Raw genomic sequence first — 22,920 nt, forward strand, 5'->3', positions numbered from 1 at the left:
ACAGGAACCTGTATTTTCTGGTGGACAGTAAATGTCATACCTAGTTTCATATCAATTTCTGAGGACTTAGAGGAAGGCTATTGTAACGACAAATCACTTGCAGAAGACGAGCCGCTTTACTCTGTTTCCGTAAGTTGTTTTTGTATGTTAAATGTATGTTTAAAATGATATGCATGACCAATAACATTTTAGGTCTGGATTTCAGCAGTACATCAGGAACATCCATGCCAGAGATGTCCTCTCCTTACAATACTTTACATGATAGCGATGTTCCCAACGTAAGGGTAAGAATTGCTTGTCAGACTTTTCAGTAGATTCCCATCTATGTTGATACAACTGAAGTCTGTTCGAACTTCTGTTCACAGTTATATTGATCACATGGCTGTGTTCATGTTCCAGGGATCCAAACGGCTTGTTTCAGTTGCTGTGGCAGTGGGATGTTTGACTGGATTCGGGGCACTGCTCTCCTTTTCTATGTATGAGAAGAGCACAGAAGAGCATTTCCAAAACGACAAGATCTTCCAAGAAACAAACACTGATCAAAATAACATTTCTGAAGAGCAAAGCCGGTGAGCGTCGTATACATAGTATACATTTTTGCTTTAATACTTAAATACATCGAATTGACAATATAAAACAGTCAAATTAAGTTTTGGCAAGGGAAGTGGATGTGTTGTCTCAAGTTTGTAATCCTCCCCAAAGACTAGAAATTTAACAGGTCCTGTTGTGAATTCCTCAGTATAATCCTCGTAGAGAGCATTCCCCTGTATATGAAATATGACGACAATGCAACCTTTGGGACCCCAGTGGACAAAGCCTGGAGAGATCTCCTGTCCATGGCAACCTACCAAGTCGATGTGGCTTCCTTCTACTGGACTCTTACCGGTGATGACATCAATATCAACTCTTCCACTGACTTGCCTGTGAGTTTTAAAAAAGACATTTGAAATACATTTGACAACCGCTGTCAACTAGTCATCCCTGTGAATTTGCCTGCACTTTATCTACTGTTATCAACAGGGAAAGAACATACTGGAGCAGTTTGGAGCTTTACCTTCCAGAAATGTGTCAGTGAGAGTTGTGACAAGTATTCCCTCTGTGCTGACAAACTCCACAGATCTTCATTTTCTGAGACAGAAAGGTCTGAAATATTAGGAAGGTGTTCTTAATGTTTCGTACACAGTATATTATCCTACTGTATGTTTTATCCTCTAATCTCCTCTCCTTGGTTATCTATACTGTAGGAGTCCAAGTAAGAAAAGTTCCCTTTGGGCGTTTGACTGGGGGTGTACTCCACAGCAAGTTCTGGATTGTTGATAGGAAACACATTTTCCTGGGAAGTGCCAACATGGATTGGAGGTCTCTTACACAGGTAAAGGTCTAGTGATGATATAATACCTTAAATAATCTCACTCATTTTGCACCTACATGAGGGGTCACAATGCACTATCACCTTAGGTAAAGGAACTGGGAGTGGTGATCTATAACTGCTCCAGTCTGGCTGAGGACCTCCATAAGATCTTTGAGTCATACTGGGTGATGGGTCATCGCAACAGCTCCATCCCAAACCCTTGGCCCTCCAAGTATGACACTGCCATCAACAAAGAGCACCCCATGCTGCTGAAGACTGATAATGTTTCAAGCCAAATCTACATCACAGTGAGTCCTTTCTGTTTCACTTCCCAGTCACTGCTTTCAGAGTGCCCCGAACCATAAAACTATTAGCATCTAAATAAAACCTGAGATAATTAAAGAGTGTGTCTATTGTCATAACACATTGACTGGATATTTTTTTCTCATCTAGTGACCATCTCATCACAGTTCTACTCATTACAGCTCTCTCTTCCTTGCAATGTGATGTCTATACTCTGTCTCTCCCAGGCCTCTCCTCCCACTTTCTGCCCCGCCTCTCGGACACAGGACCTTGATTCTATCCTCTCAGTGATCTCAGGGGCACAGCACTACATTGATGTGGCAGTCATGGAGTATTTCCCCACCACACGCTTCATACACCCTCAAAGGTGAACATACTGTCCTACCAGACTCATAGCCTTTTTCAATCCACCATTGAGTTTTACTTACTTTGACTTCTTGTAATATTGAAAGACTAATTGAGTATACACTACCGGTCAAATGTTTTAGAACACCTACTTATTCAAGGGTTTTTCTATATTTTTAATATTTTCTAAGACATCAAAACTATGAAATAACATATATTTAAGTTTTTTCAAATAGCCACCCTTTGCATTGATGATAGCTTTGCACACTCTTTGCATTATCTCTACACAACCAATCGGTTGTGTTGTGACAAGGTAGTGGGGTATACAGAAGTTAGCCCTATTTGGTAAAAGACAGAGTCCATATTATGGCAAGAACAGCTCAAATAAGCAAAGAGAAACGACAGTCCTTCATTAGTCAGTCAATACTGAACATTTTAAGAACTTTGAAAGTTTCTTCAAGTGCAGTTGCAAAAACCATCAAGCGCTATGGTGAAACTGGCTCTCATGAGGACCGCTACAAGAAAGGAAGACCCAGAGTTACAGGATAAGGTCATTAGAGTTACCAGCCGAAATAAATGCTTCACAGGGTTCAAGTAACAGACACAACATCAACTGTTCAGAGGATACTGTGTGAATCAGGCCTTCATAGTCAAATTGCTGCAAAGAAACCACTACTAATGGACACCAATAATAAGAAGAGACTTGCTTGGACCAAGAAACACAAGCAATGGACATTAGACCAGTGGAAATTTGTCCTTTGGTCTGGAGTCCAAATTGGAGATTTTTGGTTCCAACCGCCATGTCTTTGTGAGATGTGGTGTGGGTGAACGGATGATCTCTGCATGTGTGGTTCCCACTGTAAAGCATGGAGGAGGTGTTATGGTAAGGGGGTGCTTTGTTGGTGACACTGTCTGTGATTTATTTAGAATTCAAGGCACACTTAACCAGCATGGCTACCACAGCATTCTGCAGCGATACGCCATCCTATCTGGTTTGGGCTTAGTGGGACAATCATTTGTTTTTCAACAGGACAATGACCCAACACACCTCCAGGCGGTGTAAGGGCTATTTGACCAAGAAAGAAAGTGATGTAGTGCTGGATCAGATGACCTGGCCTCCACAATCTCCTGACCTCAACCAAATTGAGATGGTTTGGGATGAGTCGGACCGCAGAGTGAAGTTAAAGCAGCCAACAATATGTGGGAACTCCTTCAATACTGTTGGAAAAGCATTCCAGGTGAAGCTGGTTGAGAGAATGCCAGAGTGTGCAAAGCTGTCAAGGCAAAGGGTGGCTATTTGAAGAATCTCAAATGTAAAATATTTTTTGATTTGTTTAAACCTTTTTTGCTTTCTACATGATTCCATATGTGCTATTTCATAGTTTTGATGTCTTCACTATTATTCTACAAAGTAGAAAATAGTAAAAAATAAAGAAGAACCCTTGAATGAGTAGGTGTTCTAAAACGTTTGACTGGTAGTGTACCTCTTTAAATCATCCTTTAGGTACTGGCCAGCCATTGATGATGCATTAAAGAGGGCTGCTTTTGAGCGGAATGTTAAGGTTCGTCTGCTGGTGAGCTGTGGGCGGGATTCTGATCCAGCCATGCTTCCTTTTCTTCAGTCTCTAGCCTCCCTGAATTACCCTGCCCAGCGTATCAGCATTCAAGTGGTAGGAAGACGCACATAGCCCACTGGTATTATTATTCAACCAATGTGATGGTCTTCTTTTCTGTACTGTAATGCCAGATTGTCCTCTTTTTCAGAAACTGTCCATTGTGCCAGTAGGGAACCAGTCAGAGATACCCCACTCTAGAGTAAACCATAATAAATACATGGTGACTGATAAAATGGCATATATTGGTAAGGGATAGACAGCTGTATCAACAGAAAATAGTTGAATATTATAATACTTTGATGTGAACAGACACAGTTGTCTACATGAAAGCATTACAGGTAATGTATAACTTGAATTCCAAATCCTTCTGCCCCTCAGGGACATCTAACTGGTCAGCTGACTACTTCCACACCACAGCTGGAGTGGGGCTGGTGGTTTCCCAGCACGCACCACACTGGGCCTGGAGGACCCAGGCTCTGCAGGGGCAGCTCAGGGCAGTATTTGACAGGGACTGGCAGTCTCAGTTTACTGTATGTCTCGCTGACTTGGGTCATCACCCTGACTGTGCCCTCTCAAAAGGATAGGCGCTCTACTTACCATCGGTACACTCAGTTATAACAATGTTTACTTTAGAAAAGTCCCCAAAGCATTCAGTTATGGCAGTTATGGCTTAGGGAGATAACAGTAAGCCTGTTGGATTGCTTTTTTGTTGTTGTCTTTGGTTGTTTCTATGAGGAACGTTGCAACTGAACACTCATCATTTGCTTCATTATTTGTTTGTACTAGTTACCTTTTTTCCCCGAGTGAAAATGTCATGTTGAATGTTTAATATTTCACTGTCTATTTGGGTATGTTGGGGGAAAACGTACCTTAATACCTTTTGCAAGCAAATAAATACTATTTCATGATATATACTTGATTGCTCATTATTTTTGCAACAAAATGCTTTATTATACAAGATAATTCATTTAAAATAAAAGCAGCAAAAGACAGGTCTCGGTCTCATCTATTCTACATTAGATGGCAGTAATGTAAATATTCAGTGTGGATACTGTAACATTAGGACATCGTCGTAAGACATTGGATTAAGGACAAAACCGACGAGGAAGTTTCCTTGATCGGAAATGGCTGCGAGTAGTGTGGACGAAATGGAGGAAATTGAGAAAAAGCTGGAATGCGAACAGTATGGGTGTCAGTTCTGATGGTGTGGAGAGTGAGGATGAGGGTCAAGGACCGGAATGGTCAGTAGTGGAAAGACAGGAAGAAGAAGTCATGAAACAGAAAGAATTGGGGCATCTTGTAAAAAAAGCATTAAGAGGGCCAAGGTAGGAAGCAAGAGTAATGATGTGTGAAGGGGAAAGTGGTGATAGTGTTTGATTAGACCGCAGGGCATCACTTATCTGACTAACTAATGCTGTAGAGAAAAGTGAAATTACCTTGATTTATTTGAAATGTTAGATTGTTAATATTATGTGGTAGCCAGGCTCAAGATTCTTCAAATGAAAACGCTTAATGGGAAGAAGATTAAAAGCCATGTCCCTGGTGCTTATGCTAGATTGAGGGGAGTCATCACTGGGGTCCCGATATCTATGTTCACAGATGATGTTAAAGATAATGTGAAGGGAGGCAGAGTGATAGAGGCCAAAAGGTTGATCAGTAGGAAAGAGGGTCAAGGTGAAAGGTTATCAGTGATGCTGAGATTTGAGAACGTCTTGCTGGGAAAAGTACAAATAGGACTCCTCAGTTTCAATGTTAGAGGATATGTCACATATGCACTGCAGTGTTTTAAATGCCAAAGAATAGGACATGTAGCTGCTCAAGGAAGAAAAGATGTGCCAAGTGTGGAGGGGCACATGATTACGGTGAATGTGGAAGCAATGTGAAGGTTAAGTGCAGTAATTGTGGGGGAGAATACAGTGCAGCATTTGGTGGATGCCGGGTACAGAGAGAGGCTCAAAGATATAAGATCAGTTATGATGTATCATTTGCAGAGGCTGTAAAACAGGTTGGTAGAACTATGGTGCGGCCTGATGGATCTGACATGGATGTACCTGCAGTAAGTGGACCTACTTTCAGACTGATGGACCTGACATGGATGTACCTGTAGTAAGTGGACCTACTTTCAGACTGATGGATCTGACATGGATGTACCTGTAGTAAGTGGACCTACTTTCAGACTGATGGATCTGACATGGATGTACCTGTAGTAAGTGGACCTACTGTCAGACTGATGGATCTGACATGGATGTACCTGTAGTAAGTGGACCTACTTTCGGACTGGTGCTTCTGATGGTCCTGGAAATATTGTGCTCATGAATGTCTGGTGTCAAAGGACACTTTGATAATGAATAAAGTTGACTTTTTAGATTTTATTGGTAAGGTAATCAATACGACTCAGGTTGAGGAAAGCAGAAATGCCAGGTTGAAGGTTATTGTGGAGATGGCAAAAGAGATATTGGCAGTAACAGATGTTACTGTTGAAATGGAAGGCAGGGAGAACTGCACATTTTGCAGTGTTGCACATCAATGCTTTTCCTGGCCTGGCTGCTGCCAGGAAGATTGAATTTTATTTTCATGGTAGTTCAGAAGATCATGATTGATCTTAGATCATGATCTAAGATAGATCATGGGTAGATCATGATTGATCTTACATTCCAGCCAAGTAGGTGGTGGCATGCACTTTAAAAGGTCATTTACAGACTGCCATGATATCATAGAAGAAGAAGAATTAGAAGAAGAATATTCTGTGTTTACTTTGAGTGATGTTAGGATGTATAAGTTATCCTGTACAAGCTTTTATGCCAAATACATTGTTTTTACAGGTGTCAAGCTTATGGGCATGTGACAGCAGTGTGTAGGAAGGAGGTTCCTAGGTGTGAGAAGTGTGCAGAAGGGCATGAGACAAAGAAATGTGTAGCATTGAGGAAAGTAGAGGTTAATTGTAGGGGTACCCATGGGGCTAGGGTTCAGAAATGTCCAGTGGGAGAGTCAGGTTGAGTTTTTCAAGGTTAGTGTATGCAGAAGTTGTCATATGCTTAGACAGTGAAGAACGTAGAAGAAGATGTGTCAAGGGGAGGGATCCTTAGAGGAGTGGTGTCCGTAGTAGATCTGTACCAGTACAGAGGGATAGCCCAACAAGGTATGCAGTATTTAGAGTATGTGTTTATTTATTTTTTCATTTTTTGGGAGTTATACTCCAGTCTGGTAGGTGGCGGTAATGCAACATTTATTGGATGCCAACCGCCGTTAAACCTCATCGAAGAAGAAGTGCTGTACTTTGCAAGTTGAAAGGTCACGGGGCGGCGTTTCATGTTGTACTAGCTACGTGTGCTTCTGACGGGCTAGCCAGCAAGCTGAATAATTGCAGTGAACATCATGGTACTACTTGAAAACGACTCGGTAAGTTAGAAAACCCCATCGACTAATGTAGTATATCTTAGAAATTGACATTATTAGAGGACTGGTTTAATTTGCTAGGTATTGTGCATTGGCATCAATCACTGCTGCCTTTTCGCTAACCATACCCAGTAACGTTAGCTAGATAGCTAGGCACATTCGGCTAGCATTTGCGAATTAACGTTATTCGTTTGAATTGCTTCTGTGGTCCGCGTGATAGCATATTTATAGATGGATATCTTTTTCTATCACATTTATTTAGAAGTAACTAACAAGACAACGTTAGCTATACGACCTAGATTTTTTTTAAATCTATGAACTACACAAACGGAGACATGTTGGCTAGCTAGCTCGCTCATTTGCCATATGGCTACCACATTTTATCCTTTTATCTACTAACTTCAGTCGGATTATTTTCCTTCTAGTTTTTGACGGAGCTGACACGGCTGTTCCAGAAATGCAGGACATCAGGCAGTGTTGCCATCACGTTAAAGAAATGTAAGTTCTCACATTTGTCAACTTACTTATTTGATGGCTACTGGGTGTTCTCTCCTTAACTAAATTATTCCAGGATATGTTAATAATCGGTTTATGTCCTGTTTTTAGATTTCTGATTACCTGCAATGCAGGGTTCTCCAACCCTGTTCCTGGAGAGTTAACCTCCTGTATGTGTTCACTCCAACCCCAGTTGTAACTAACCTGATTCCGGTTATCAACCAGCTAATTATTAGAATCAGATGTGCTAGATTAGGGTTGGAGAAAAAATCTACAGGATTGTAGCTCTCCAGGAACAGTGTTGGAGAGCCCGGCTGTAATGTGTTGTCACTAACCTTACAGATGATGGGAGAACCAAACCAGTCCCCAGGAAAGGTCACCCAGTGAATTATGAACCAGCAGACAACAAGTGTCTACTCAGAGCGTCAGATGGCAAGAAGAAAATCAGCACAGTGGTAAGTCTACAGCATCATGTGGCAATGAAGTTGTTGATGATTTCTGCATTCCAATACAACTATTTCCTAGTCATGCGATTAGTCCATCTCCTTAGTAATCAAAGGTTGTCCATTGCTGTAACATTTTAGCCATTTAACAGATGCTCTTATCCTGAGCGACTTAGTTAGTGCGTTCATCTTCAGATAGCTAGGTGGGACATCCACATCACAGGCGTAGACAAGGTACATTTTTCCTCAGAGTAGCTATCTATGTTGAAATAAATCCATAAAGGAATGAACTAAAACATTATGTTGATATGCTATACTCTGCAGACAGTAGTGCTAATCAGGGCTTTCCTTGTATTTCCAGGTTAGTAGCAAAGAAGTAATCAAGTTCCAGATGGTAGGTACTGGACATTGAGGTTTGGTTTTTCTAACAAATGGGTCACTGGAACACTGAATGCACATTGTATTGTTTGTTTAGATGTATAATGTTTAAAGGGTATTATGCAAATCACTTAAATTACTCTGCTCTTGACTTGAGAAATGTCTCTAAAAGTCTGCTCTCCTTCTCAACTTGCCAGGCATACTCTAACCTCCTGAGAGCTCACATGGATGGGCTCAAGAAGAAAGACAAGAAAAGCAAAAGCAAGAAAACCAAAGCCACCCAATGAGCAACAGACTCTTTCATAGCGTACTGGGGGAATCCACACTGGCCTGTACCACCTCCAAGGTGCTCCAACTATCATCTCTACCTCCATCCTACCTTCTCCGATATGTTCCCTGAGGCCCACCATCCTCCACTTGGGGACAGCGTTGACATCATGCCATTGTTGTCACAGCAATGTCTCATCCCTGGCCAGTGAATGGCATCGGTCTATATAGGGAGGAAGGGAGAGCTGAGGATGTTTAACACTCAGAGGAAACTACAAGTGGGCTGCCTTTTGATGCCCCCCCCCCCCCATCTATGGTGTGGATCAAAGTTACACGGAGCTGCATTCATTTATGGAGTCACTGAAAGGATGGAGCACGTTGATGAATTGCCTTTCAAATCGTTTTAATTTGAACTACTAGGCCCTGTCTATTTATGTTTGAATTATCCATCAGTTTGGTTTGCTTGTCAATTTGATTACATTTTCACTAAAGTTCTGATTTACTTTCCAATTGGACCTTGTCTTAACCATTTGTGGATAGATTATTACTGTGTACTATGAGTGAAGATGCCATATACATTTGTTATGGTTGGGGCCGAATGCTTTTTCTTGCTATTCAAATTAATATTATTTTAATGATGGAAAGTGAGATCCTGAGTTTGTTTTTTTGTATTATTTCTTAAGACAAAATTATTAAGTGGTTGAGTTCCTTATTGGTCCAATTAATTTTTTTCAACAGTCATGTAAATTCATTTGTAAGGCAAGCTGTAGAGGAAGGGTCCCAAAGTTAGCTGACACGAGGCTGCTTTGGTACTTAGAAATGTGCTGTTTCCTGTGTTTAATCATCTAATTTGTGGGATGGATGTGTCAAGATGGAATATTGATCAAGGGGAAAGTATTTTGAAACTTAATGACTTAGTATATTTACTGGCAGCTGAAAGGCATATTTGATTTATGGATACAGAGAGAAATGTGTTATTAACCACATCAAAAACTATCACTACACCTTACTGGGTGTACACCTAACCATGGAAATGCTCTGTAAGGATTATGACTTTCCAGTGAATGTGACAGACAGACGCAGAGCTGCCGCTTTTGACATTCATCTGTCATTTATGTTACTGTATCAGAATGTCATTGATGAGGAATACAGCTGATGTTAATGTAAATTGATCTGTTTTTTTTTTTCTTCAAAATAAATGACAATATGGCAGTGGTTTGTTGATCTAAAGACTGAAATAGATTTGAAATAAAATAAGGAATAGACAGTTTGACTTTACATTGTAGGCTGATAACATGAGCAAAGTAGAAAAAAGTCACTAAGTAATAAATACACTATATACACAGTTCAGCAACATGGCTGTGTGCATGTTCAACCATCTCTTGAGTTTGGGCCAGCCAGGTCTCTTATAAGGCAGTGTTCCTCTCATTGGGGGAGGCTCCCACCTGCTGATGTCTGTTCCTCTCCTCCTGGTAGCCTTGGTTCATAAGCCTGGTTAGGTACAGGAAAAGGGTCTGGTTCAGAAACACAAAACGGAATTATGAGGACACCTGTAAATGTTGAATTATAATCAAGGTTTGTTTTTCAGGACCCTGTCTTTCAAAGATAATTTGTAAAAATCCAATTAAATTCACACATTGTAAAATTAAGTTACAGCAGGAACACACAATCCCTCTATCAGTGCTCAGACTGTCTGCAATAGGCTGTGAGAAGCTGGACTGAGCGCTTGTAGGCCTGTTGTAAGGCAGGTCCTCACCAGACATCACCGGCAACAACGTCGCCTATGGGCACAAATCCACCGTCGCTGGACCAGACAGGACTGGCAAAAAGTGCTCTTCACTGACAAGTAGCGGTTTTGTCTCACCAGGGGTGATGGTCGGATTCGGGTTAATCATCGAAGGAATGAGCGCTACACCGAGGCCTGTACTCTGGAACGGGATCGATTTGGAGGTGGAGGGTTCGTCGTGGTCTGGGGCGGTGTGTCACAGCATCCTCGGACTGAGCTTGTTATTGCAGGCAATCTCAACGCTGTGCGTTACAGGGAAGACATCCTCCTTCCTGCAGGCTCATCCTGACATGACCCTCCAGCATGACAATGCCACCAGCCATACTGCTCGTTCTGTGCGGGATTTCCAAGACAGGAATGTCAGTGTTCTGCCATGGCCAGCGAAGAGCCCGGATCTCAATCCCATTGAGCACGTCTGGGACCTGTTGGATTGGAGGGTGAGAGCTAGGGCCATTTCCCACAGAAATGTCTGGGAACTTGCAGGTGCCTTAGTGGAAGAGTGGGGTAACATCTCACAGCAAGAACTGGCAAATCTGGTGTAGTCCATGAGGAGGAGATGCACTGCAGTACTTAGTGTAGCTGGTGGCCACACCAGATACAGACTGTTACTTTTGATTTTGACCCCTCCTTTATTCAATTTCTGTTAGTCACATGTCTGTGGAACTTGTTCAGTTTATGTGTCAGTTGTTGAATCTTATGTTCATACAAATATTTACACGTTACGTTTGCTGAAAACAAATGCAGTTGACAGTGAGAGGACGTTTCTTTTTTTGATGAGTTTAGTACCAGGTTAGGGTTAGCACTACTGGTCTAAGTAGGCTACATCACTATGGTTAGGGTAGGCGGTACAGCTGTAAATACAATGTATTAATAGTCTAGTGTTTGGTTGGCACTACAGCTGTAAGTACAATGTATTAACAGTCTAGGTTTAGGGGAGTGCAGGAATGCATTATACTAGGAAATAAGTAGAGCCTGGAATGTTCCTGGTCAGGAAATACTGCTCACTCCACATAAATTAGTAGGACCAGTAGTTTATCCTAGGCACAGGAGCTGATCCCAGGAATAAGGTTGGAGTTGTAAGGGTAGTTCTCCATGAATACACTAGAGGCCAATACGGACTATTTCATTGGAACGTTAATGGTAAACTATAGAGCTTCCACTCATTTAATCTAATTTACACTAAACAAAAATATAAAAGAAACATGTAAAGTGTGTTTGTCCCATGTTTCATGAGCTGAAATTTAAAAAATATTCTATACGCACAAAAAGCTTATTTCTCTCAAATTTTGTGTGCAAATTTGTTTACATCCCTGTTAGTGAGCGTTTCTCCTTTGCCAAGATAATCCATCCACCTGACAGGTGTGGCATATCAAAAAACTGATTAAACAGGATGACCATTACACAGGTGCACCTTGTGCTGGTGACAATGAAAGGCCTCTTTAAAATGTGCAGTTTTGTAACACAACACAATGACAAAGTTGTCTCAAGTTTTGAGGGAGCGTGCAATTGGTGAGGAATATTTCTGTCTGTAATAAAGCCATTTTGTGGGGGAAAACTCATTCTAATTGGCTGGATATGGCTGCCCAGTGGGTGGGCCTAACTGCCAAGTGGGTAGGCCTATGCCCTCCAAGGCCAACCCATGGCTACACTCCTGTAGAGTCATGTGAAATCCATAGATTAGGGCCTAATTTATTTATTTAAATTGACAAATTTCCTTAAAATCTTTGAAATTGTGACATTTTGCATTTAGATTTTTCTTCAGTATATTTAACTTGAATAGTGCACTCAGTAAAACTTGCCCTGATTTACCAGAGTCCTGTGGTGCATAAAACCAATTTTAAAAAACACAGTGACTGTCTAAAACACACTATTTACATAATACACACTAACACACAGTTAAATCTATGTGAGCGCAGTTTTACATTTTACTGAAACTGTTATTTCAATTGATGAATGTAGTAATACTTTGCAAAGTATGTCAAGTAGGGTTACCACACATGATGCTAACATGTAAAATATATTGTAGTAGCCATCATGTGACAGAGCCATGCCATTCTCAATATGGTCATTTCTGGTTCATTTTAATTTTCATGTCAGTCACCTCTCTCCCACAGGTGACCATTTCTATCTTGACATGTGTCATTGGATGTGGAAAACTCTAGCACTGCAGAAAGCCAAGGGACCTCTTGGACAAAAATTGGTTTCAGACGTGATTCTCATGATTGACACCCACGCATTAAATCAAAGTGGTCGCCGAAAAATATTGAATTGTGTACCTTCCACGCCTCCTCAAGCTCAGGGGTCCATCTCTCTTTGAGAATGGGCTGGACAGCACAGATGAATTCTGCTCCTACATACTGGAAATAAATCACATCAGAACAGGAAATGATCTATATGAATATCTATAGAAATGCAAACTGTAACTTTGCTTAACATGCATTGTCAGTGTGTGTGTGTCTTACACTGTAGTATTTGGGTGGGGCGTTGTAGCGGTAGTGGCTCCTCCCCAGCTCCACAGCCAGAACCTCCAGACTCTCCAGCTGTTCCAGTCTGGCCACACTCTTCTCAATAAAGGACATCACTCTGAGAGAACAGGAAGACAGGCTTGGTTATGAAAGACAGCCTGACAGGCATACTTTGGACCATCACTGATCATACAGCAGTCCAATTTATTTTGTCATCTTTTATCCTCTCAACAATTGTTCTACAACATTGAACGCCGAACATGGTTTAATTGTTGCCTACAGGCCTGTATTTGACATTAAAGAGCATTTCACTGTAAGGTCTACACCTGTTGTATTCGGCGCATGTGACAAATACAATTTGATTTGATTTGATTTAGGGAGTTTTATGCAGAACGATAAATACGCACCAAAGGTTAAATGGGTGCGCTCCCTCTTAGCCTGTCCGCCGGTGAGGACATTTGTACTAATGTCCGTGTGAGTGGTTTGAGGGCCACTTGGCACAGAGTTCACAAGACACATAACTCTGTGGCCTTTTGCAAAACAGTAAATTTGTTTTTAAAATGTAGTTGCTTTCTCAGAACATAAATACATTCCTCAAAACTATATCCAATACAATATATATTAGCATTTTTGCGCTTCATATTCAAATCATCTATAAGTAACATCATTGAGTTACACAATGCATTTTTAGATCCTTTAGGATGACTTGGACATTAAGTGTGAAAATGCTAATATAGGTACCATTGACTTGCATTGGATTTGTGGCACAAATGCTAAAAAGTTTGTATTTGAAACAGTGGCAAGATAAACAAAACCAAAGCATGGGTTGCTGTCATACCTTGTACATAAACTGCTTACAGGGTAAGGAAACCAATATGTAATTTTGCAATTTGGGTGAACTATTCTTTTAACATCAAAGGGGGTTCTTTTTAAAAAATCCCCTAACAGCAGGAACAGCACCATCTAATGGTCAAATATCAGGATGTAGGATGGGACACATACATTCAATAACTTATTTCTCTGAACAGTGGAAAAAACCCATCAACAACTTCGTTAAGAATAGATTGCATAGGATGAAGAGACAATACTTCGAGCTGCAGCTCCATACTACTTGTCAGACATAGAGACCTGATACTGTATACTCAATTTTGGGGTGGGATTGGCCAATTTGGGTGCAATGAATTAGCATCATTTCTCAGAGATCAATAATGTTGCAGGAATGCTAATCTTATCTGTTTCTAACTACAGAAAGTATTTCAGAACGATCTGATATGGTGGGTGTTTTGGCTTGCTGAAATGACATGTAACGACCCTAGATCTTTCCTTATATTGTACATGGTATGACACTGATGGGGTGATATAGAATTCTATACAGCAGTGTTTATTGATTGCCAGAAACAGAGAACACAGTTGCATACATGTGTCTTCTGATGAAAACAATGTGTTATATTTTGTGAACAGAATTTTCTATTCACTGATGACAGTTGTATTTAAAGTTTTGCAAAAGGTGGTCTGATGCAAGTCACGTACTGAGGTAAGAAAAAGATCAGGAGTTCTGTAAATGTATTTGAGCATTTGATCATTTCTGTTCTGCTGTTGGTACGTTTCAACACAGATCCCAAAATTGCTTGTACGCTATTGAGAAAAACTGTAAGTGGAGACATCAGGCTTAAATAGGTTTATTGGCCTTTCATGGTGAGAAAAACAAAGAGGTTCAGCATACCCAGTGACACAACAGAATGGAGTAAACACACCATTGGAGAACTGCATATGGAGCATAAGAGTGATCTTCACTGGCAGCAGTGTGTGATAATAGCCAGCCAGAGATGGGATATGACAGCTCTTCAGTCTCAGCTAGAAAAAAGCTCCCATTGACATTAACACTATTATTATTATGTGATGTTCATTGTAGTTTGTTCTCATGTTACTGTCGTTTTTACATCTCATATAGGGACACAAACAGTGTTGACCGATCTTTGCAATAGGAAACTTAAATTGTACAGTATGTCATAAATTCCTTTGTTTCAATAAAATCAGTGATGCTCCATTGTGAGATTTTGACATTTGAAATGTAATAATACCACAACGGCTGTAGTGTATGGAACTTGAGAGTTGTGCAGTGTAGAGACTTCAACAGAGTGCTGAATGGAGAGCTGGATGAAAGAGGAACCTCACATCGATATCAATGCAAAATTGACAGAAAAATAATCAGTGTAGTGTGGCGACTGACCGTAGGCCGTGTGACCTCAGCTCCCGACTGGTCCGTAACCTGTCAAGGTCCTCCACGTCTCGGAAGAGGAAGAATACATCTTTGCATTCTGGATGGGTCTCAAACAACCTGTTACCAAGACAACAGACATTCGTGAGCCTCCAAGAGCCAGCTTCATAAAGCCTGCCTTAAACCAAACTGACATATTCATTCCCTCACAAAAAACATCCCTCCATCCTCCAAGTTCTCCCACTGACTACATAACAGAGTTCAAGCAAGGCTGTAAATAAGGTGTTGAAAGTAATTATTGATGTTTTTTATAATGCACGTGTTGAATTATCTGTTGATATTGTGATTTGGTTAAGCCTTGCCTGTCTCTATCCTTGTAAATATCTGTCTTCAAGGTGGCATTACAAGTCATCCCATCTGAGCCACGCAGTGATTTTAAGAACTTCTCCATTAGATCTGATTGTACCACTGATCCCCTTGTAGTTCTCAGTCCTGGCTGTGCTCTCATCATCAGTTCTTCCCTGCTGGACTCCAGGCCTACTTACGGGCTGCAATCACACACAGCATCAAACCACTCAGTGTCAGGGGTGACCAGTATAGCCTTCTCTCCTTCTCCCCTTACAGAGCTGTAATGAGTTCCCCTGCCTTCTCAGACCCAGTCATATCAGAGTCAAATGGTACATAAGTTCCAAAAAGCCCACAATAAGCTCAGATACAGTGCAGGCACAGAATGTGTGTGTTTTTGTGTTAGTGCGTGCGCATACATGTATTATCTCCAATGTATCGTCCATGTAAAAAACCTGTCTGATTAGGATGAATAATATCTGACAATACTTTTTAAAATTCTGTGCCAAGCATTTTGCTAGGAGTTTTGCATCACAACACTGAAGTGTAAGAGGTCTCCAATTTTTTAAATGGACTGGATCTTTATATATACCACTTGAGTCCTGTTTCAGTAATAATGATATCAGACCTTCTTGTTGCGTGTCTGATAATCTACCATTTATATAGGAGTGGTTAAAACATGCTAATAATGGTCCTCTGAGTATATCAAAAAAGGTTTTGTATACTTCCACTGGTATGCCATCCAGCCCTGGAGTTTTCCCATCCTTAAAGGCCCCAATTGCCTCAAGCAGTTCCTCCTCTGTAATTTGGCCTTCACATGAGTCTTTCTGTACAGACATTTTTTTTTAAATTATTATTAGGAAAAAAATCCATACAATTAGTTTCAGTTAATGGAGATGTAGGATCCTGAAATGAAAACATATTCTTAAAGTACTTTACTTCCTCTTTCAAAATACAATTTGGTGAATCATGCTATAAATCCGTTATAAATTCTTCTGTCCTAGTTCTAAACAATTTATCATCTAGTAGACTTTGATTACATTTCCAAAATCCTCGCCCACGTGGAAATTCTGTAAGAGTAATATATATGCCAATAATGTTATGATCCGACCTCATTCTATCCCCTACCAACAACTTTTAAAATTTTGGTGCCAGAGAGAATGGTATAAGAAAGTAGTCAAGGCGACTAGCTTGATTAAGCCTCCGCAATGTATATCTCACTAGGTCAGGGTATTTAACTCTCCATATATCCACTAATTCCAATTATATCCATGACATTCATGATTTCCATAAGTGCCTGAGGGTGATAGTTTGTAGTGTGATTTCCCTTCCGGTCCATAGACGTATTTAAGACCGTATTAAAATCTCCCACCATAATAATAATAATAGTGTTGCATGTAGAGTTGATAAATTCTTCTATATATTTCCAAAGAAGCTTGGATCATCATTATTCGGACCGTATAGGTTCATAAGCCATATCTGTTTATTGTCCAATAACATATTTGAAATAATCCATCTCCCTTGAGGATCTGTTTGGACAATTTGCACATTTGGATCAAAATGATTGTTAATTAAAACCATCACCCCTTTTGAATTTCTTTGCCCCTGGGAGAAGTATATTTCGCCCCCCCCCAGTTCTTTTTCCACAAATCTTCATCTAAAACTGTTGAATGGGTTATTCCTTCTCTTTTAGCCAGGTAAATACTGATTGTCTTTTCTTATTATCTGCTAGGCCATTACAATGGAACTGGCTCTACTTATTTCACCATCTATCATAATGAGACACAATTATTTTGATGAAAATCTATGTTTGTAAACGTGCCATTAAAAAGTAACATGATGATTGAGTGTCTATATAGCTGTACCATGATCTTTGCATTTTTACTAAGTAAACCTCCAATTGGTCCCTCTTAAAATAGTCATTTAATCACTAAACCCAATGCCCTGCTGTGGGTTCCATAATGCATACATCACTATATACGGTACATACCATTAAAGCTCTGTAGAATCTATAGGATCCATGCATGAATATCTTCCCTCTATATTGCTAATTATCTCCTCCCCTTCCCATGTTTGTCATCCCTCTGGTCCATCATGTTATGAAGTGGGGTATAAGAGCTTTGCACATACACTTCAATTTCCACCTCTTACTGCCTCTGTGTAAGAGAGAAAATAACCTTGTCATATTCACACTCACAGTTGTATCACAGCCAATTGCCACTGTCATAAACAAGGCCCATGAAAGACAGATGAATAGGAACAGCGAAGAGGTGTGTGAGAGGTGACTAGATGAGCTATTGTGGACCTAGACTAACAGTGACGACTCCCAACGCCATCATTAAGTTTGCTGATAACTTGGATATATACAAGGGGTCCCACGAGTCCTGTGGTAGGGCCTGATCACAGACGATGATGAGACCACCCACAGTGAGGAGGTCAGAGACCTGGCAGTGTGGTGCCAGGACAACAACCTCTCAACATCAGCAAGACAAAGGAGCTGATTGTGGACTACTGGAAACGGAGGGCCCAGCACTTCCTCATTCACATCGACAGGGCTGTAGTGGAGCAGGTCGAGAGCTTCAAATTCCTCGGTGTCCACATCAATAAGGATCTATCATGGTCCGCACACACCAACACAGTGGTGAAGTGGGCACGACAACACCTCTTCCTTCTCAGGAGGCTGAAAAGATTTAGCATGGGCCCTCAGATCCACATTTTATTGTGTTACAGCCTGAATCCAAAATTGATTAAATATATATTTTTTTTATCTTACCCATTTGCACACAATACCCCATAATGAAGTGAAAACGTGTTTTTAGAATTTTTTTCACATTTATTTAAAACGAAATACAGAAATCTCTCATTTATACAAGTATTCACACCCCTGAATCAATACTTTGTAGAAGCACCTTTGGCAACGATTACAGCTTTCAGTCTTTCTGGGTAAGTCTCTAAGGATTGTGCAACATTTGTACATTATTCTTATCAAAATTCTTCAAGCTGTCAAATTGGTTGTTGATCATTGCTAGACAACCCTTTTCAGGTCTTGCCATAGATTTTAAAATAGATTGAAGTCAAAACTGCCACTCAGGTAAATTCACTGTCTTCCTGGTAAGCAACTCCAGCGAACATTTAGCCTGGTGTTTTAGGTTATTGTCCCACTGAAAGGTGAATTCCTCTCCCAGTGTCTGGTTGAAAGCTGACTGAACCAGATTTTCCTATAGGACTTTGCCTGTGCTTAGCTCTATTCTGTTTATCCCAAAAATTACAAGCATTCACATAACATGATGCAGCCACCACCATGCTTAAAAATAGGAAGAGAGGTACTTCGTGATGTGTTGGATTTGCCCCAAACAAAACGCTTTGTATTAAGGACATGGAGTACATTTTTTTTTGCAGTAGAATGATGTAGTCATTCAAAAATCAAGTTAAACACTATTATTGCACACAGAGTGTGTCCATGAAACCTACGTGACTTGTTAGGCACATATTTACTGCTGAACTTATTTAGGTTTGCCTTAACATAACAAAGGGGTTGAATACTTATTGACTTCAGACATTTCAGCTTTTCATTTTTATTCATTTGTAAACATTTGTAAAAACAAAATTCCACTTCCATGTTACCTAGGTGCTGGTGCTGTACTGGAACACAAGGCTAAACTACATTTAATCCATCTTAAATTGACTGTAACAACAAAATGTGGAAAAAGTGAAAGGTTGTGAGTACTTTTTGAAGGCACTATATTGCCCTGATTGGGCTTAGAGCCATCTTCTGTGCTGTGCCTGGTGGTCTCTCTCTCTCTCCATCAACAGCCATAATGTCAGACTACATTAGCACCAAACTAGGACTGCATAAACTGTTCAATCTGTTTTCTTTCACTCTGCAAACTATTACATTTCAAAGGGTGGCTATTGGGTTTGTTGATATGTGTTTTCTTTGCTGCGAGTGTCTTCGTTTGTCAATAGGCCTGGTGCTGTATATTTATCATGTAATATTGAGACATGATGTAAGATGATGATGTAAGCACCATGTCACAGTCACATTCAATCATTGAGCCCCAAAAGCCCTCTCGGTTGTGGACTAAATGTCTCTCCCTAAAAATGTCTTGAGAGCTTTTTGTATAAGGCAGCACAAGGAGAGCCAACATTTTATTAAGATGATGGGGGCCAGTTCTTATTTAATTGTTATATTGTGTATAATAATGTGTTGATCCTACAATTTGATCCCGTTTCCAGTCATATGTATTGCAGATATAATTAACAAAAAGACAAACTACTGTGTAATAACAGTTTGAATAATGTGAAGTTGTTGGTACATTTTTGGGTTTGTAGTCGTGTCATTCATTATTATAAGTCAGTCATCATGCAGCCCCTGTGGTCATCAACTGTCTTTGATCTACGCAACTCATTCAATCATATCTGAAATGTAATAGCTCTGTTATTTTAAGTCGAGAGCAATAGTGTTGAAGATAATGTTTTGCCTTTCTATGAGAGGTACCATAAACATTTATGAAAATATTCAGTCTAATAAAGCAAAAATGTATCTTGCTTACAAATAACTAAAACAAAATGAATCAGAACATCTCACCTGACAAACATAATAATTCCAACTTTTGCAATGTCCTCCTGGATAACTTTCCACGACTCTTTGATCATCTCAATCTGCTCCTTGCTGAGATGCGCAACAGAATCCTCTGTCTTAGACTCTCCAGCTGTTGTCGGTGCCAGCCCTGATATTGCGCAGCCCATTGTTCTTGCTACAGCAAAATGGACTAAAAAGTAGTTCAAACACACAGAAAGAAACGTCTGCGCACCTGGGATATGGTTCAGCCTCTTGCGCGGCTGTACATGTACATTCAGGCATGAATGGGATTCAGTGACATCCAGAACGCCTGAGCGCGTCATAGGAGTTAATCCTCTGTAACCTTGAGGGGCGGGGAACCATTTCTTTCCTAGAACAATTGCTAAAAGCGCAATGCTGCCCAGGCCTACTGTAGTAGGCTATGCATATAGATCTAACCTATTTTCCATGTAGGTGAATGACCATTAAAACAGTGTGGAGAGATATGATTAAACAATGGCATCAAAATGAAGTTTTATAATATGTATATCATATTTCAGTCCCAATGTCCAATAAATAGACTACAACCTTGTGTTTTGTCTTTAAATCCTCAGAGCAGCCAGGTACTTGCTATTATAACATTCAATTCAACCAACTAAGGGATTGTTGATTGGTTGACTCGATCAGGTAGTTGAATGGATCATCACCTAGGTGTGGGGGCTGTGCTGGAACACAGCGCTACACACCCTGTGGGTCTCCTGGACCAGGATTGAACAACACTGCATTAAGTCAGTAGTCCTGTAATAAACTATTGGGTTTGATATATCCTGTTTATAAATCTCTTCTGAGAGCAGCATTAGTTGTTCCGTTGTCATGTGTTACTGCTCAAACATCAGGAACAGCACAAGCTACCAAGTCTGTTAAACTTTTACTGTTGGTCACTATCAGATAATGGATCCTCTGTAAACATCTCTGCCTGAATTTCCCCCCTAATATGGTTATACATTATTTCCGTCACTCAGTTATGACCTAAAAAGGAGTTTTGCAAAGGGATATTGCAATAGTAAGACCCAGTCATTCAGAATAACTTAACTCAGCAAGACATGGAAATCCATTTTTCATATTTGATTATTTTTCCTACTGACATTAACCACAAAAAAAATGATGTATTGTAATTTCAATAGCTCAGATTTTATTGAGCATATATGCCATTTCAGGTATGAAATTATTCTGTGCCGTTTCTGGAATGAAAAGGTCTAGGAAGACGAGGATCATTTTTATAAATAACAAGGAAATAGATCAGAAAACAACTCCAGTGATGTATGAAAACAATCATAGTATTGAGTAGTAGCTAAATGTGGTGCAATTGGCTGAATAGTAGACAGACCACACATCTCCCATTTTTAAACAACTGAAGGAAAAACACTTTGACCAAAGGTCAAATAGGATTGAGTGAATCCTAATGGCTGTAAATCCGCAATAAATAACTTACAAATGGTGGCCCAGCCTTCCAGATTTACTCCCATTTATATATTAAGTCGCATATCTCTTTACACTATTTCCTTGCTTATGACCCTCACAATTGATTCACAAATAGAGGATGACCATTGCATCGTTACACAGGGGGGGGGGGGGGGGGGGGAGAAGGGTAATCTGGACAGATCTACTTCAATATGCTGACGTTTTTTCTCAAAACCATTTTTCTTATATACATAGTCATTCTCTTTATGTAAACACATTTCATGATGGTGTAAGAACAAGACACATTTACAACTATTTACACATTTGACAAAGTCACAACATATTTCCCCATGGGGTGCCCTTGATTGTTCAATATCCCTAGTAGGTAACACCAGAAGTGAGAAAAGAGTGATGTGAGAAGGTGATAATACAGACAAAAAGTAGAAAATGATAATGGTACTCCTGACACAGTAGCAGTAGTTACTGCCTAATAGACAGTATTTATAGTCATATTCCTCAACGTCAATTGCATATATAGATAAGAAAAGGCTTATTTCATTATTTACAGAAAGCGATCAAATAGGCAGGGCATTTACAGTGTTTGTGTTTGATCCCAAGTTCTGGAATTTTGCTCGTAGGTTTTTTACCAGACTACTCTCAATCTTTTTGCCTGAAGTCAGTGCAGACCTCTTGGCACAGTACTGGTAATCGAGGCTTTTTGACATTTTAAGTTTGGTCTTTCCTTTAGCTCCTTGTTCCTCCACTCTCGTCTTCCCTCCAGCCTCCTCTGGCCCATCGCTAGCAACCCTCTCCACTATAATAACCTTGTGCTCGTTGGGCAGGGTAGCCTGACCAGCCATGTAACAGCTCCTCATTGTCTCCTGAAGGTTCTGCAGCTCCTGTAGAGGCAGTGTTCCTAGCAAGTGATCAAAAGAGTGCCACCTGCAAAGTGGTGGCTGGGGCTGAGCCTCTCCAACAGAACCCCCACCCTGGTGGCCAATGGATGACATAGTCTCAAGTGAGTCTGTTAGTCCACTGTTAGTGTCTGTGGGGCAGTTGCAGCTGGATGAGTAGCCATCGGGGCTCCATGAGGTACTGAAGCCCTCAGTGCAACTCTGCATCCTCTCTGGGACGGAGCAGCTATGGCTGACAGATGATGGGTGGGAGGAACCAAGGTCCAGCCTGTGGTTAGTGTATTTGGAGCGCAGCTCCTGGACATCTGGCCAGTGGAAACTCTGTGTCTGCACTGGGCTGTGAGGACTGTTGGGACAGGGGGATGTGACCCGTGAGCTAGCCCCAGAGTTGAGACTTGGGACTGGGCTTGGGGTCCTCCGCTCATGCACGACTACCTGCTCATAGGATTTGAGTGACAGTGTCAGGTTAGGCCTACCTGCATACACAGAAAGACAGGGCAGAGATAAGGGACATCAGTTTGATCATTTTAGCTTTGCAGATTAGAGTATCATATCAAATCATAATGGATCAGCAAA

At 40.6% G+C, this 22,920-nt stretch overlaps 4 protein-coding genes across 5 annotated transcripts in view; 2 read left to right on the top strand and 2 right to left on the bottom strand.

Annotated features, from left to right (window-relative positions):
* The first annotated feature begins 25 nt into the window (after positions 1-25).
* Positions 26-4,525, top strand: LOC115146265 (5'-3' exonuclease PLD4-like). Of its 2 annotated transcripts, none has more exons than XM_029688249.2 (11): positions 26-129; positions 206-284; positions 400-569; positions 740-923; positions 1,021-1,141; positions 1,245-1,372; positions 1,459-1,659; positions 1,882-2,021; positions 3,504-3,669; positions 3,764-3,860; positions 3,994-4,525. In XM_029688249.2, exons 2-11 carry the CDS (start codon positions 225-227, stop codon positions 4,197-4,199), a joined length of 1,473 nt encoding a protein of 490 aa, XP_029544109.2. In that variant the 5' UTR covers positions 26-129; positions 206-224; the 3' UTR covers positions 4,200-4,525. The 2 variants fall into 2 exon arrangements, with proteins under 2 accessions (XP_029544109.2, XP_029544110.2); XM_029688250.2 differs by having other exon boundaries at positions 52-129; positions 209-284.
* Positions 4,526-6,895: 2,370 nt separating this feature from the next.
* On the top strand, positions 6,896-9,806 carry srp14 (signal recognition particle 14). Its single transcript, XM_029688256.2, has 5 exons — positions 6,896-7,014; positions 7,437-7,509; positions 7,849-7,961; positions 8,311-8,343; positions 8,525-9,806. Exons 1-5 carry the CDS (start codon positions 6,991-6,993, stop codon positions 8,612-8,614), a joined length of 333 nt encoding a protein of 110 aa, XP_029544116.1. The 5' UTR covers positions 6,896-6,990; the 3' UTR covers positions 8,615-9,806.
* LOC115146269 (neuroglobin-like) lies at positions 9,336-21,048 on the bottom strand. Its single transcript, XM_029688257.2, has 5 exons — positions 19,997-21,048; positions 15,076-15,183; positions 12,843-12,963; positions 12,657-12,737; positions 9,336-10,108 (listed from the first exon to the last, which is right to left on the bottom strand). Exons 1-5 carry the CDS (start codon positions 20,311-20,313, stop codon positions 10,001-10,003), a joined length of 735 nt encoding a protein of 244 aa, XP_029544117.2. The 5' UTR covers positions 20,314-21,048; the 3' UTR covers positions 9,336-10,000.
* A 184-nt stretch (positions 21,049-21,232) lies between these two features.
* LOC115146267 (pleckstrin homology domain-containing family G member 3-like) overlaps positions 21,233-22,920 on the bottom strand; it is a 57,553-nt gene continuing 55,865 nt past the window's right edge. Inside the window, exon 20 of the mRNA XM_065004250.1 lies at positions 21,233-22,820. Coding sequence (XP_064860322.1) covers positions 22,006-22,820 — 815 coding nt within the window. The 3' untranslated portion in view covers positions 21,233-22,005. The remainder of the gene's footprint in view (positions 22,821-22,920) is intronic.

This window comes from Oncorhynchus nerka, linkage group LG18 (genome assembly GCF_034236695.1).
Source record: "Oncorhynchus nerka isolate Pitt River linkage group LG18, Oner_Uvic_2.0, whole genome shotgun sequence".
In the NCBI taxonomy this organism is placed as follows: Eukaryota; Metazoa; Chordata; class Actinopteri; order Salmoniformes; family Salmonidae; genus Oncorhynchus; species Oncorhynchus nerka.